The 14,009-nt window shown below is 44.7% G+C and overlaps 1 protein-coding gene across 2 annotated transcripts; it reads right to left on the reverse strand.

Annotated features, from left to right (window-relative positions):
- Window positions 1-978: 978 nt before the first annotated feature.
- VSIG4 (V-set and immunoglobulin domain containing 4) lies at window positions 979-10,052 on the reverse strand. 2 transcript variants are annotated; one of them, XM_089536397.1, is made up of 9 exons: window positions 9,940-10,052; window positions 6,837-7,199; window positions 6,428-6,712; window positions 5,735-5,842; window positions 5,211-5,291; window positions 3,384-3,443; window positions 3,004-3,117; window positions 2,550-2,571; window positions 979-1,822 (listed from the first exon to the last, which is right to left on the reverse strand). In XM_089536397.1, the coding sequence occupies exons 1-9, from the start codon at window positions 9,995-9,997 to the stop codon at window positions 1,594-1,596; spliced, it is 1,320 nt and encodes a 439-aa protein (XP_089392523.1). In that variant the 5' UTR covers window positions 9,998-10,052; the 3' UTR covers window positions 979-1,593. The 2 variants fall into 2 exon arrangements, with proteins under 2 accessions (XP_089392523.1, XP_089392524.1); XM_089536398.1 differs by lacking the exon at window positions 5,211-5,291.
- Between the last annotated feature and the right edge of the window lie 3,957 nt (window positions 10,053-14,009).

The raw sequence follows: 14,009 nt of genomic DNA on the forward strand, positions 1-14,009 counted from the left end.
GCCCAAATCTTCTTGGTTACTCCCAACCTGATTAGACCCATTGAATCAGCTGCTGAGTGGTAAGGCAACATGTAGGTACACTTGTAGGATCATTCACTTGGATGGACCCACAATTTAGTTTAAGCCCCTGCCATGCAACAATGCACAATTAAAGCACACCTGAGGGATGGCCATCCATTATTGGTTTAAAGACCTCCAAAGGAGGACAGTCCACCACTCTCCAAGGCAGTCAAGCTGTGAAACAAATCTCACAGTAAAGACATCTTTCCAATACTGAGGTGGAACCTCTTTTCTTGTCATTTGAACCCATGGGTTCTAGACCAGCGGTTCTCAACCTTCCTAATGCCGCAACCCTTTAATTCAGTTCCTCATGTTGTGGTGACCCCCCCCAAACATAAAATTGCAGTGTGTCAGTTCTTAAGACCATTGGAAATATGTGTTTTCTGATGGTCTTAGGCAACCCCTGCAAAAGGGTCATTCGACCCACAAATGGGCCATCGCGACCCACAGAACTGCTGCTCTAGACTCTAGAGCGAGAGAAAACAAACTCAATCCATGACACTCCTTCAGATATTTAAAGATGGCTTTCATGACACCTGTTAGTCTTCTCTTCTCCAAACACACCCAGCTCCCCCAGTGGTTCCTCATAAGGCTTGGTCTCCAGACCTGTGGTCATCTTGGTCATCCTCCTCTGGACATATTCCAGCTTCTCTATATCCTTCTTGAACTCTGGTGCCCAGAACCCAGATTTCTCCAGGTGAGGTCTGACCAAAGCAGCATAGAACAGAAATACTACTAACTTGATTTGGAGACACTGTTGAATCAGTAGGTCTACTCTAAATAGGACTAATAGCATTTGGACCCTTTGTATGATGATGACAACGATGATGATGATAATGATGATGATGATGATGATGATGATGATGTCAACTCTGCCAGAAAGTGTTGGGGAAAATATTGTTCAGACAAGCATTCTGGGAAAATATTTATTACGCATATAAAATGGTGACGTTGGTCATTCCATACAAAAGGAATAGAAAGGGCAAAACCATGGTGCCATAATAGATAAGAAATCCCATGCACGGTTGTCTGTCCCTTTTTGCAGCACTGAGATACATGGACAACGGTTGCGTCCACACAGCATTAATACACTATAGCGATACCACTTTAGCAGCCGTGCTTTTTATCATACAGGAATCCTGGATTTAAAAAATGACAGATCAAGCAGCGGATGAAAGATGTTTACCTTTACAAACATCTTTGCTTCGTATTTTGCATTGTGCTCTTATGCATGTTTCTCCTGTGATGATACTGTATATATGGAGTGATGGGGAACTCATATTAAAAACCTGTTTGGAAGTGACCTCTAAAAGAAAAATCTCTTGTAGCAGAATTTGGTTCTTACGCTCAATAAAAATACACTTTGAATTCTTTAGACTTTCCTAGATGGCAAAGAGCATGGAGGGCTCCACTCACAGAAAACAACTTTTATGGGAATCCATTAAGGAGGGACCAAAGATCAGAAAAGGCTTTGCTTTTGAGCATCCTTAAAAGTCCAGCAAGCATGCAGCCCTATACTTAGGGATCTCTCCCTTACTTGGTGTTGGTCCCTTCATACTCCAACTCGATCTTGTTCACAAGGAGCTCGTACTCGTTCTCCGGCTTTGTGCCCATCGCAACGTATTCGCTGCCCTTTGTCGGTTCCTCAGAGTAGTCGTTCTCCACATTATGGTTGGGTTCCTCATAAGTGCCTTCGCATGTCCCAGGAGATGCATCTCCTCGCCTCTCGTCTCCGGATGCGACATTCATGGAGTTGCTGTTGCTGAAACGGAAAGCAAAATCTTCAAAACTTCATGGAAAGCAGTGACTTGAAAGGTAAAAGTGTGCCTTCAAGTCATTTAGGACTTACAGTGATCAAAAGGTGAACCTATTGTGGAGTTTTTGGGCCAGATTTCCTCAGAGGAGGTTTGCCATGGCCTTCCTCTGAGGCTGAGAGAGTGTGACATGCAAAGAAAACCCTATGGTAGGGTTGCCTTAGGGTCACCATAAGCTGAAATGACTTGAAAGCACACAATAACAATGGTTTCAATCCAGAGCCTTTCTCTGAGGCTGAGAGAGTGTGACTTGCCAAGAAAACCCCATGGCAGAGTCACCTTAGGATCACTATAAGTTGGAGACGACTTGATGGCACACAACAACAATGATAGTTTCAGCCCAGAAAAGACAACAGACAGTGAGTCTGTTCTTGCCTCTTCCAAGAGCTTTGGGTTTTTCAAGCCTCCTTGGATTTTTCTATCCAAGGTATCAGGCCCTAAAAGTGCAGATAGATAAAGAGAGAAATCTTGCTATATCTCTTGCAACAGATTTCCTTTGCCCACCCGTGATTTCTAGTCTCCCAAGAGAACTATTTCTCATCTCTCCTCATGAAAGAACCCTGAGTTGTAACCATAAATACTCCAGACTTTATCCCTTTATCCGCATCCATCTCTCCGAGGCATCCTGGGTCAAAACATTCCATATTGCTCTGGCGGTATCCGAGGAGCACTTACTAGGAGACTTTGTAGGTGTTATCTGAAAGAGATAGATGAGAAAAATCATCTCCCAGGCCTGGTTTAAAACTATGAACAACATACATTTGAAGTAATAAAAAGCAGAGCAGCTGGGCCATGGATACCAAGGGCGAGCGACTGTGCCATTCTTGTGTTACAACTCCATCCAATGGAAATTGGGGGGTTGTGGTTCTTTTGTCGTCTCTGCCCTAAAAACAACAAATTCCCAGGTTCCGTAGGATGGAAGCATGACAGTTAAAGTGGCGTCAAACGGCAGTCTTTCTACAGTGTAGATGCACCTCTTGTCTCCCATTTGGAAACGCAAGAAATTTGGGGGTAATTTCAATGGGGAGGGCAAACGTTTGGAGAGCAAAACCTTCATTTTACCACCAACGACCCTGCAAACCCTTCTACGCAATCCAAGGAGCTTTGTCTGCACTTCTCCCAGACTCACCCGATTTGGCCCTTCTTCTGCAAAAGGCGACAGAGAGGATGGCCAGGACCAGGACCACGCAAAGCACCGCAATGAGGATGATGATGTAGAGAGGAAGGGCGGCCGTCCGAGGACCTGGAAGAAAAGGGATGAAAATCCAGGTTTCCATTAGCAGCCATTGCAATGCCTCCAAAATACAGAGAGAAACACCCATTGGTAGAACACTGCACCCCAGGAGTTTCTTTTCAGATTGCTCTCCAACTCAAATGACTTTCAGCTTCAATATCCCATTGACAGATGGTAAAAGGTACTTGTGGGACTAACATAGCAACCTCTGTCCACTCCCAAAAGCTCTTAAAATAGTGCTTTTCCTTGCAGTTTTCCCATATTGTGACGTTTACCTTGCCTTTCAGATATCTTTCCATCATGAGATCCAAATGTTGACTGAGTTGTTCCTGCACCTGAAAAAACAGCCAAAACTTGAGAATCCTTGGCATTTGTATTCTCAAAACACAACCTAAGATTTAAGGTAGCGTTATACAAATACATTAGACGTAAGATAAGAGCACCTGATATTAGGTAAAATGAGGTAGAAGAAAGTCAATTTGTGTTATATGTATTTTATAATGCGTACGATGAATGAAATGTTGGCGCTTATGTGTGCGAGTCTTTTAGCCATTGTATGTGTTTATATATATGTTGTGTGTTGCATTCTGGACTGAATGGTGAGATCAATAAATCTGTTTAAAAATGCATCAGAGGAAGCAGACTTTGGTTTACAAAAGCTCATGCTGCCAATTTCTTTCTGTCTCAAAGGTGCCACAAGATCGCTCTCTAGACTGATTCTACATCCTTGAATTCTTTTCATAGGGTAGTTTATTTAATGGGTTTTAAGCTTGCTCATTTGCTTGCTTCTTTCGCCCTCCCTCCCTTTCCTTTTTATAAAAGGCCTTGTTGGCTGATCATTTTGGGAGTAATCACTATTTGAATGAAACAAGAGCAATGCTTAGGAGTTTGCATCAAAACTGAAGCAATATCCCTGGCTCTCTAAAGGTGGCACCGTTGTTCCATCAGAATCCTGTGCATGTGTCTAATGCGCCTTCAAGCTGCACATAGATTTATGGCGACCCCATTAATTTTCCTAATGAATTTCCTAGAGAGTTTTCTAAGGCAAGGAAGATTCAGAGGCGGTTTTGCCAGTTCCTTCCTGCAGCGCCTGGCATTTGTCATCCATAAACCCATCAAAGTACTAACCCGGTCTCAGCTTCCAGGATCAGATGAGATCTGGTGCCTTTTGGGTTTTGTGGCACAGGTTGCCATAACTGTCAACCTCCAAACCAGGACAAATGTGAAAAAATGTAGGACAAATGTAGGACAAAACTGCCGCCTCCTCTGCCTCCTCCTTGAGGCTGGCCAATGGCAGACTGGGGCTGGAAACAGCCCTGCCCCTGCTGTTCTGCCATTGGCCAGCCAGCCTCAAGGGGACGAGTTCCTCTTCCATGCTCTGCCAGCCGCGAACTGGGCAACTGCTGCAGGTGGCGCGGCCGCGCAGAGGAGAAGGTCCCTTGGCCTGGACCTTCCTCTGCTCCCATTGGCTGCCTATTCCCGAGGGGCGTGGCCACCTTTGCAGGTGGAGCATCCTCATAATAATAATAATTATTATTATTATTATTATTATTATTATTATTATTATTATTTATGGTATTGATACCCCGCCCTTCTGGCCTAAAGGCTATCAGAGTGGCTTACAATTATTGTTTTTAATTAGATGGTTCCCTGCCCTTAGGCTCACAATCTAAAAGTATAACCATTTTAAAGGTGTCTGATCTGATCTGAAAGTGTATTTGAAATTGTTTTGACAGTTTTTAAAAACTGTACTGTGCAAATATTATTTTATCAATTTTTGTATTCATCAAAGAACAAATAAATTTCACTACTATATATATATATATATATATATATAATTTTATACACAGACACACACACACACATATATATCTACTGGTAAAAACACTTGTAAGAACAGGGTTGGTGACTTGAATGTCAGTGTCAGGGGTCTTGGAGGACACTTCCCATCATCCTCACAAGGCACAGCATGGGGGGGGGTCTTGGAGGACACCCAAAATGGCTTCCTCCAACCCAAGGTCCTCAATATCTCCTGCGCTACTTAATCCTCCTAAAATCCTCAGCCAACTTTGTGGCCACCAACAACAGCTTCTTCTCCTCACCTTGTTCTGTAGTCGTCTTCCTCGGGACGACTGGTCCAGCTGCAGTCCTTGCTTTGAACCTTTTTCCTGTGGTTGTTGTTTCTGCATCAAACACATCCCAGGAAAGATGCTTTTTTGGAAACTGTGTCTTATTTGAAGATATTTTTCCCTTCCATTATATTGACAAGTGAGACAAAAGAGGTGGAGAGACCCAACTATATGATGCTCCAGACCTCTGCTTAGCTGTGTTTCCCCATTCAGAGTCCTACATCTTAGCTTGTACTCCTTATCCCAGTATAAGGAGTTGTGTCTCTTCAGACAGCTCAGTATCCCTTTGCATCTGCCATGCTTTATGACAAGGGAAGCCAATGGAGCTTACCCAAGGTCCAAAACCCTGCAACCTCTGCTAGAAAACATGACAATACTGGGCAGAAATGAGGGCAACCATTCGGAGAGGCTGAAGGCCAGAGCGGCCAGCCACCCAGCCAGAAACTCACATATTCTGCAGATGGTCCCTCATGGACCCTTTGGCCACCACCTCTCACCTTGCGCAGCTGTTGTGTGCTCCTTGAACTCAGGCCAGAGAGTCGGGGATTGTGTACCTGTCGTGTGCTCCTTAGCACTGGGATGTAGAGTGTTCAACTCTGTAGAACCTACAAGAAAAGAGACAGAGCTGAGCATTTGCGCACCTTAGTTCTGGCACTAGGATCCATGCGGCCCTTCTACATGTTGCATGAGCATCCATGGATTTTGGTATCCACAGGTGTCCTGGAACCAAACCCTAAAAGATACCTAGGGCCCACTGCAGCAGCAACAGTAGTAGTAGTAGTAGTAGTAGTAACCGATTGTACTGAATGGGGACTTGAGCATCCATGGATTTTGGTACCCATGGGGATGCTGGAACCAAACCCCTATGGATACCATAATGATGATGATAATGATGACGATGATACCCCACTGTATATAATGGGAATTGAGCATCCATGGATTTTGGTAATCATGGGGAACCAAACCCCAGCAGATATCAAGGACCCACTCTGATAATAATCCCACTGTATATAATGGGAATTGAGCATCCACGAGGATCCTGGACCAAACCCCAGCGGACACCAAGGGCCCACTGTATGGTCAGATTTTTAGTTGTTCCAGTGTATTTGTAAGCCGCCTTGGATCCCATGGCGAGAGATACATCAATACGTGCATACATACACCAGGTCATACATGCTCTTCCTGCTCACCTTCTCCCACCGTGAGCTGAAGAGCATCGCTCCGTTCCGTCCGGGTTCTGACTCGGTTTCTTGCGACGCAGTAATACCTTCCGGTATCCGATCTTTTCAGATGCTCAAACGTGAGCACAGCCCCATTGCTCACGATCTGACCATTGCTTAAGGCAACTTCTTTGAACCACTGATATGTGATGGGAGGAGAGCCCTGGGCAAGGCAGGTCAGGCTGACTCTCGCTCCTTTGGGCAAAATGGGCGATGCCCCGTTGCTGGGCTGGACGACCGGTTTGGATACTGGAACTGGAGAACAGGAAAGGAGTTAATAGGGATCAAATATCGACAGCAGAAATTGTAATCTTTTGCTTTGTTGGATTTGCAATTGCTCGATGCCACTCGACCCAGGCGTCCCTATGGCTAAGGTTACCTTTTAGCACCTTGAATGTGATGACCCTCTCTTTGTTGATCCGGCTCTTGTTCCTGGCTTCCCAGGTGACCGAACAGGTATAGATCCCCGCGTCGGTCATTTCCAGCTTCTTGATTTGGAGGGAGACATCTCCCGGCGGTTGCTTTTGGACGCTGGCTCTGCCTTTGAAAGTGGTCAAGATGGTTTGATCCTCGGAGCCTTCATCCCGGTGAAGGAGGGTCCTGGTGCCATGGTCTTGCAGAGAGCATTTCCAAACAACGCTTGACTCCTTGAAGCCGTCCAATGGTTCGTAGACACATGGCAGAGTGACCGAGGCTCTCCAGGTACCATTGACCACTTGCTTTCCGGATAGATCTAAAACACCTGGGGAAAAGAAAATAGAAGACGATATCAAGACAGAAAACATGTTGGCCATTTAGCAAATGCAAACAAAAATCCATCAGTGATGCTTTTAATGGTGAACCGAAATGCACAATATACTTGTTGCAAGCTTTCGGAGTTCCATGGGCTTCTTATTCATCAGGCAAGAGGTTAAACCAAATAGGAGAAAAAAAGAAAAAGACAGTTGGTCCTCCAACATTTGCAGCTTTGACTTTTGTGTATTTGATTAGTAAGTCCTCTCTAGGAATTTCAAGGTCCTCCAGCGCAACTCTGCCAGAAGTTGACCATAGACTAAATAAGTGTCTAAACTTGGAAGAACCCAAAAAACAGAACACAAAAGGGAGCACCTAATGTATTTATTGGTTTACTACTGTGGCGTAAGTGTGGCATAGCCATAGAAACCCACTGGATTACCTTCGATAAGACACTCTCTCTCAGCCTCAGAGGAAGGCCATGACCTCCTCTGATGAAATCCTGCCAAGAAACCCCCATGACAGTCTTGCCTTAGGGTCACCATAATTGCAAAACACATTGAAGGCACACAACAACAACAACGATATTTCTACTTCCCTTTAGAGACACATTGTTCTTTGCACCATTTTGCATCTGGGGCCAGGGATTCTTGCATCCAGCCACGCTTTTGCATGCACCCTGCTTTCCCAAATTCAGGTCCCATGGATGGCTGCAGGTCCCCTTCCCATTACTTTCAATGCAACTGATGGAGAAAACAGAAATGACGGAAGCAAACCTTTCACACGATTGTGTGTGTCCCTCAATCTGAGTTGAGTGCTGGCTGTTTACAAAGGAAATGTCACGGCGCTTGGGGTTTCCTGCTAGAAAACCATCTTCAGTTTTCAGTGGAAAGCTTGTGGGGAACCACCTCCGTGGCTGACATTCCTCTTTCTGTGAGAATGAGCTGCAAAGGTTCTCTGTTTTAAAAAGAGAGAGATGGATGGAAGGAAGGAAGGAAGGAAGGAAGGAAGGAAGGAAGGAGATGCTCTTCTAGCATCAGGAGCATCCCCAGCTGCAGATCATAGGCCACAAAACCCACTGGGCAAGTCATACTCTCTCGGCCTCCTCTGAACAAATCTTGCCAAGAAAACCCCATAAGTTCACCTTTGGGTCTCAATAAGTCGACTTGAAGGCACACCACACAAGCGTTTCCTCTCCACTTCCCTCCATAGCTATTCAAGGCTATTTGCAAGCCATTATCCCAACAAAAAGCCCAGCAGCCAGGTAGCAGCCATTGCAACACGAATATTGACTGCACAAGCCAATATTCAAGTCAAACCAACCCATCCTTTTGCAAGTCCTAAAGTGATACAGGAATAACGGCTGCCTTCTTTGATTTCCTAAGAAACCCATAAAATGGTAGGGTTGAGAATCTATAGCACTGGACAAGAAATGCTCGTTCCAGAGCGTTTTGCACAATTTTGTATGGCTTCCTATGCACCAAGGGTGAGTAGTTCAGTCCGATTGCTCAACATGGTGGCAGTCATTCCACATGAGCCTCACATCTGTGGTTTTTCTCCAGCGTAACAGGCGTAAGCAGCGTGGCCTAGTGGTTTTGAGTGTTGGACCAGGGTTCGAAGCCCCATTCAGATATGGAAACCCACAGAGTGATCTTGCTCTCAGCCTCAAAGGAAGGCCATGGCAAACCTCCTCTGAACAAATGTTGTGAAGAAACCCCCCAGATAACTTTGCTTTAAGGTTGCCATAAGTCAGAAATGACTTGAAGGCACACGACAACAACAACAACAACAACAACAGATGTAAGAGCCAGCACAGTGCATTGGTTTGAGTGTTCAATTAGGGCACGGGGTTCAAATCCACACTCACACATGTAAACCCTCTGGGGCTTTCTCTGACAGAGGAGGCTAAATGTCTCGCGAAACCACACTTCCCAGGATCCCCTAGCACTGATCCAGGGCAGTTATAAATGGTCTCAAACTGGATTATTCCTGCAGTGTGTTTTGGACCATAGGCTAATGCTCAAACCACTACACCACCAAGTCCTAAAAATGTCACCCCTCCCGATCTCTTTTCAATCAGCACCTCCACCAAAGCTCCTAATAATAACAATAATAACAACAATATGTGTTTATATCCCACCTCTCCTTTCGGATCGAAAACATCAACCAACGGTTAAGAAAATTAATGGAGATGAGAGACGCAGAATGAATGTCAAGAAGAAGAAAAGAGGAAAACAATTAGACAATAGAAGGTGGCTGAGAAATAGTAATAGAATCATGGAAAACATATGCGGGCAGGAAAAAGAAGAGTATATAAGTAAGTATAGGTTTTTGTTGTAAATATGTTGTCAATGTTTGTCTAGGCCAGGGTCTATGTTGTTGTAAATGTTGAAAGTAGGGATGCATGAATGTTAGTGTTACTAATTTACAAGTACTTCCTTAGGATTTGACGAATGCAGAGATGCATCGCAGGAGGCATTTATCTTAGGAGAGACGTTCCCTCTTCTAACAGAAAAGGGTTTTGAAAGAACCAGCATTTTGGGTAATGATTAAAATCCTTCACCTGAATAAATGGGGACACATCTTCTCAGTGATTTAAACAAATCTAATCAAGTCACTCACCCTGCACCCCAAGAGCAATACCTAAATGTCAAAGCACTGTTTCATACATGTCCTTTCCTGGGATTCAACAATATCCAAACCCCATCTTCTTATCCTGAATTGCAAAGAGAAAAGATTTTTGGACTTACCTTTTCCGGAAACGGTGCTCACAAGCATCAGAAGCCCAAGCCAAAGTAGCATTTCCATTGCCACCCAGTTATTTCCCCCTTCCTCCTCTTTACAAATGAGATGCTCTACTACTCCCTTAAGACCAGGAGTGAAGTAAACACAACTTCCTTCTCTTCCTTCACTTTATTTGCCTTCTCTTAACAAAAAAGAAGAAGAAGCAAGCAAGCATCTTGCAATGGGTTGAATGTCACAGAAATGATAACAAGAGCAAGCAGATGAAGAAGAATGGAACTTTGCACTGATTTAAATGTTTATCTTCACACTTTCTATTTTGATGTAGGAAAGCATCACATTTTAAAAAGTGAGGGGACTGATGTATTATCAAATACCCATTTTGCTATTTGAATTATTTCAGTTACATGGAGATGGATAGATGCACTAATATGGTTTTGCCTGGGCTTCGGACAAAAAGATATATGCTTGCATTTCTTTTTAATCGGGTGCCTTGGTCTCAAGGATCTTCTTCCAGCAAAACAAGCTGACGCAGCAAATGTTGCACCCATTATATCTGGTTCCAGACACACAGTGCTTTAAGGGATTTCTGATAGCAAAGGACAAGGACCAGGCTGCTTACACGGCAGGCATTTGGAGAAGGTCAGCTTAGATCCCTGGCCTGGAAAGAGCACCTAAAAAATCTGCAAGACATGTCAGCTGGATGGAGATTTACCCCAGCAACTTTTAAGATGCTGTATTAGAATATAAGGAAGCTGAACATGGGTCCCCCGTTCTGTCCAGATTCTGGTCTGTCCAGGAATGGGACAGAAATGCATTTTATTCAATGAAGCTGGATTCTTGATTTACATGGTCTTCTATTTTCTTCTGAGTTTATTGCAGAAGGAAATTCCTCTTCATCCAGGGAAAGGCAGCACTCCAATTCAGGAATTTGGTGCAACATGGTGCAAGTTAAGAATTCTCCCAAAGAAGGAGATTCTGCTATCCTCCAAGGCAATCTCTTCCACCATCTAACAGTTCCTGCAGCCGAGACGTTCTTTCTCAAGTTTAGGTGGCATTCCTACATACCATGTTTTGGTCCTGGTTTTGGCACCGGTTTTGGAAATCTCAGGGCCCGGGTGCTCCTGACCTGGCAACAATCCCAGTCTAAAAGCATCCTCAGACTCATTTCATCCTGCAGCAAAGCAACTTGTAAAATTGGAGAGGGCTACTATCCTCTTAATAGTTGTGCAGAAGAAAAGATTTCGGCTGATGCTTGTCAGGCAAGCAATGCCTTCTCCTACACAATCATTAGAAAAGTACAATCATCCAAAATCCACAAAACAGTGATACCTTTAGTGTTGTTGTTAACCACCCTCGAGTCGATCTCAACTAATGGCAACCCCGTGGATGGGCCAACTAAAATGCAAACTATCCATACTGCAAGCTGGGAGATTCAGTTCCTGAAACAAATTCCTTTCCCTTTTGGTTGGCCCACCGTTTTGTGGATTTGGGGTGATGCTGTACTTTGCTATAGGGCCAATGTGGCTAGCCCTGGCTATATTTTCTGGATATAAAGATACAACAACCATTAGAAGTGCAAGAGCCCTCTCCAGTTTTCATGTTGACAACCCTACCCATCGTCCCCTTGTTGCCCCTTGGCACAGAGCAACCCACCCATTCCTTTCTAGGCTCAGAGGCACCCTAGAAGAGGCCTTTCCAAATCAGGGAATTTGCATTACTTAAGTTCTTTTTTAAAAAAAGAAGATGCTGACATGAAGGGAAAAAGGGATGCATGTGCTTTCCTGGAGCTGATTCATGCTGCTTTGTGTATGTGAGTGCAATGGCGCATGTAAAGACTTTCGCCTTCCTTTCCGCTGCAGTTGCCACAGAGCTGCTCTGAAAAAGGGGGAAGTGGAGATCTTCCACTTTCCAGCTGTGAAGAAAGAGCTGCTGATGTCATTGTCGAATTCTGAAACCGGATGCGCTTACCCTGCGCATGCACTTTCAATCCCGTGAAACTCTATCCTTGGAATCCTCATGACACCTCCCTGGATGTGCCTGACTGAGGATTGAGGGCTACTTTGGGCACTGGGTTAGAGACCAGGGTTCGAATCCCCCCCAGGTCATGTAAATCCATGGATAACATTGGGCAAGTTGCACTCTCTCAGCTTCAGAGGATGGCAATGGCAAACCCCCTCTGAAGAAACTTGCCAAGAAAACCCCATGGTAAGATTGCCTTAGAGCTGCTCTGTGCCAAGGGGCAAGGGGACAATGGGTAGGGTTGCCAGCGTGATAAGAGGGCTTGAATATTGAGGAAGATCTGTAATGGATCCCCCACAGAAGCCGAGGGGCAACTGTGTATATTTTTTAATATTTTCAAGCCATGCTCGAATGTATGGATGCAGAATCCATGGAAATGAAGGACCAACTGTGTTTGTAAAAATCACATACCTCCAACATTTCACAGATGAGAACTGGCTCAAGTATGTCCAAGCAACATCCAAGTGTGGTCAAGATGGCAAAAGCAACTACTGTGGAAGAACACACAAGGGAAGTTGTAGCAGTTTGCTTTTGCCTGAGCCTACAGGGAAGGTGATAGAGTCTCCTTCCTTGGAGGTCTTTAAACAGAGGCTGGATGGCCATCTGTCAGGGATGCTTTGATTTGGATTTCCTGCATGGCAGGGGGTTGGACTGGATGGCCCTAGTGGTCTCTTCCAACTCTACGATTCTATGATTCTATGATTCTAAGGTCCATACGCTGCCCTTCCTCTCCTCTCAGCCCTGAGTAAGTCATTGAACTGTGTGCAGCAGTGGAAGTAAGCGGAGGGCAAAAGGGGTGGAGACAAAAACTGGGACTTCTTTAAAGCAGCTGAAAAAGTGGGATGCCAGAGGATTAACCTGGGCTCTCGTTTGGAAGGTATGAACATATATACACTACACACCTTTTATGCAACTTTTGTCAGCTTGGAACTCTTTTAGTTTTCAGTTGTACAGAGTTGTGTGTATGCGCATGCATTCCTGGACATCCTCCCAAGACCCCACTCCTAATATCTGTCACTTTCTTAATTAAGAGAACGGAGCCCTCCTCTTCTCTTTTCTCGCTGGGACATTTCTGCACAGCTTTGCAAAAAGTACAACAGGGAGGGAGCCAGCTGCCACTTCTCACAGTACTTTGGGTTGTTTTCAGATGACTCCCACAAACCACAACCAGCATCCTGAAGCGGAGCAGAGGAAGCAGCGCGCCTCCGGATAGCACAAAAGCCAACAAAAAGCATTTTAGAAAGAGAGAACAACCCCCCCCCCCCACACACACACACCACAAATAAAAAACATTAGAAAGAGTTGGAGTTTGCTTGAATGCATCAAGGAGACAATTCTGCAACTGGCTCTTGCAGTTTGCAGATCAAGATGAATGCAAAGAGACTCACACAGAACCAAAGCAGCCTATTTTAAGACCTGGGTCCTTCATTTCCATTTCTCCAAATGGTTCAGATACTTACTCAAAAGTGGAATAAGCTTCGATACCCTCGGCTGCCCTCGCACCTTTCCATGTCACCTTTTCTAACTTAAAATAGGAATGAATTTCTGGATGCAGTTCATGTGAAAACAGGCAACCATCCCTCCCCTAAAGGCACCAGATCCTGACCCTGGAAGCTAAGCAGGATCAGCCTTGTTTAGCACTCGGATGTTGGACCGCCAGCAAATGCCATGTGCTGAAGAGGAACTATTTAGGACTTCCTCGCCTAAGAAAACCCTACAAAATTCAAGGGGTTGCCCTAAGTTGACAGGAGACTCAAAGGCACACGCAAACACACACACAAAACCCTTCAGGACTGGTTAGCTTTAAAAAGAAAATATCCATTTTTCAATACCAGAAGTAGGCTTCCAGTTACCTCTGGAGCTGTTTTGTTTTGTGGCTTTGGAAAGTATTTTTCACAGTTCCTATAAACCCTGGGGACAGGAAAATGGCACCCACAACAATGAAGTCCCTGCATTTGTTGTTGTTACTGGGTGCGTTCACATCCTTCCAATTTATGGAGACCCTTATTGGCCAGATTTCAAAGGAGGTCTGCCATTGCCTTCACTTGAGGCAGAA

Source organism: Sceloporus occidentalis, unplaced genomic scaffold (assembly GCF_023333645.1).
Source record: "Sceloporus occidentalis isolate IW3139 unplaced genomic scaffold, rSceOcc1.0.p SCAF_8, whole genome shotgun sequence".
NCBI classification, from domain to species: Eukaryota; Metazoa; Chordata; class Lepidosauria; order Squamata; family Phrynosomatidae; genus Sceloporus; species Sceloporus occidentalis.

Coding starts and splice junctions, on each gene's coding strand:
- VSIG4 (XM_089536397.1), bottom strand. CDS start 9,997: ATGGAAATGCTACTTTGGCTTGGGCTTCTGATGCTTGTGAGCACCGTT. Junction 5,843..6,427: donor TCAGCTCACGGTGGGAGAAG/GTGAGCAGGAAG, acceptor CTTTTCTTGTAG/GTTCTACAGAGTTGAACACT. Junction 2,572..3,003: donor CAGAAGAAGGGCCAAATCGG/GTGAGTCTGGGA, acceptor TATCTCTTTCAG/ATAACACCTACAAAGTCTCC.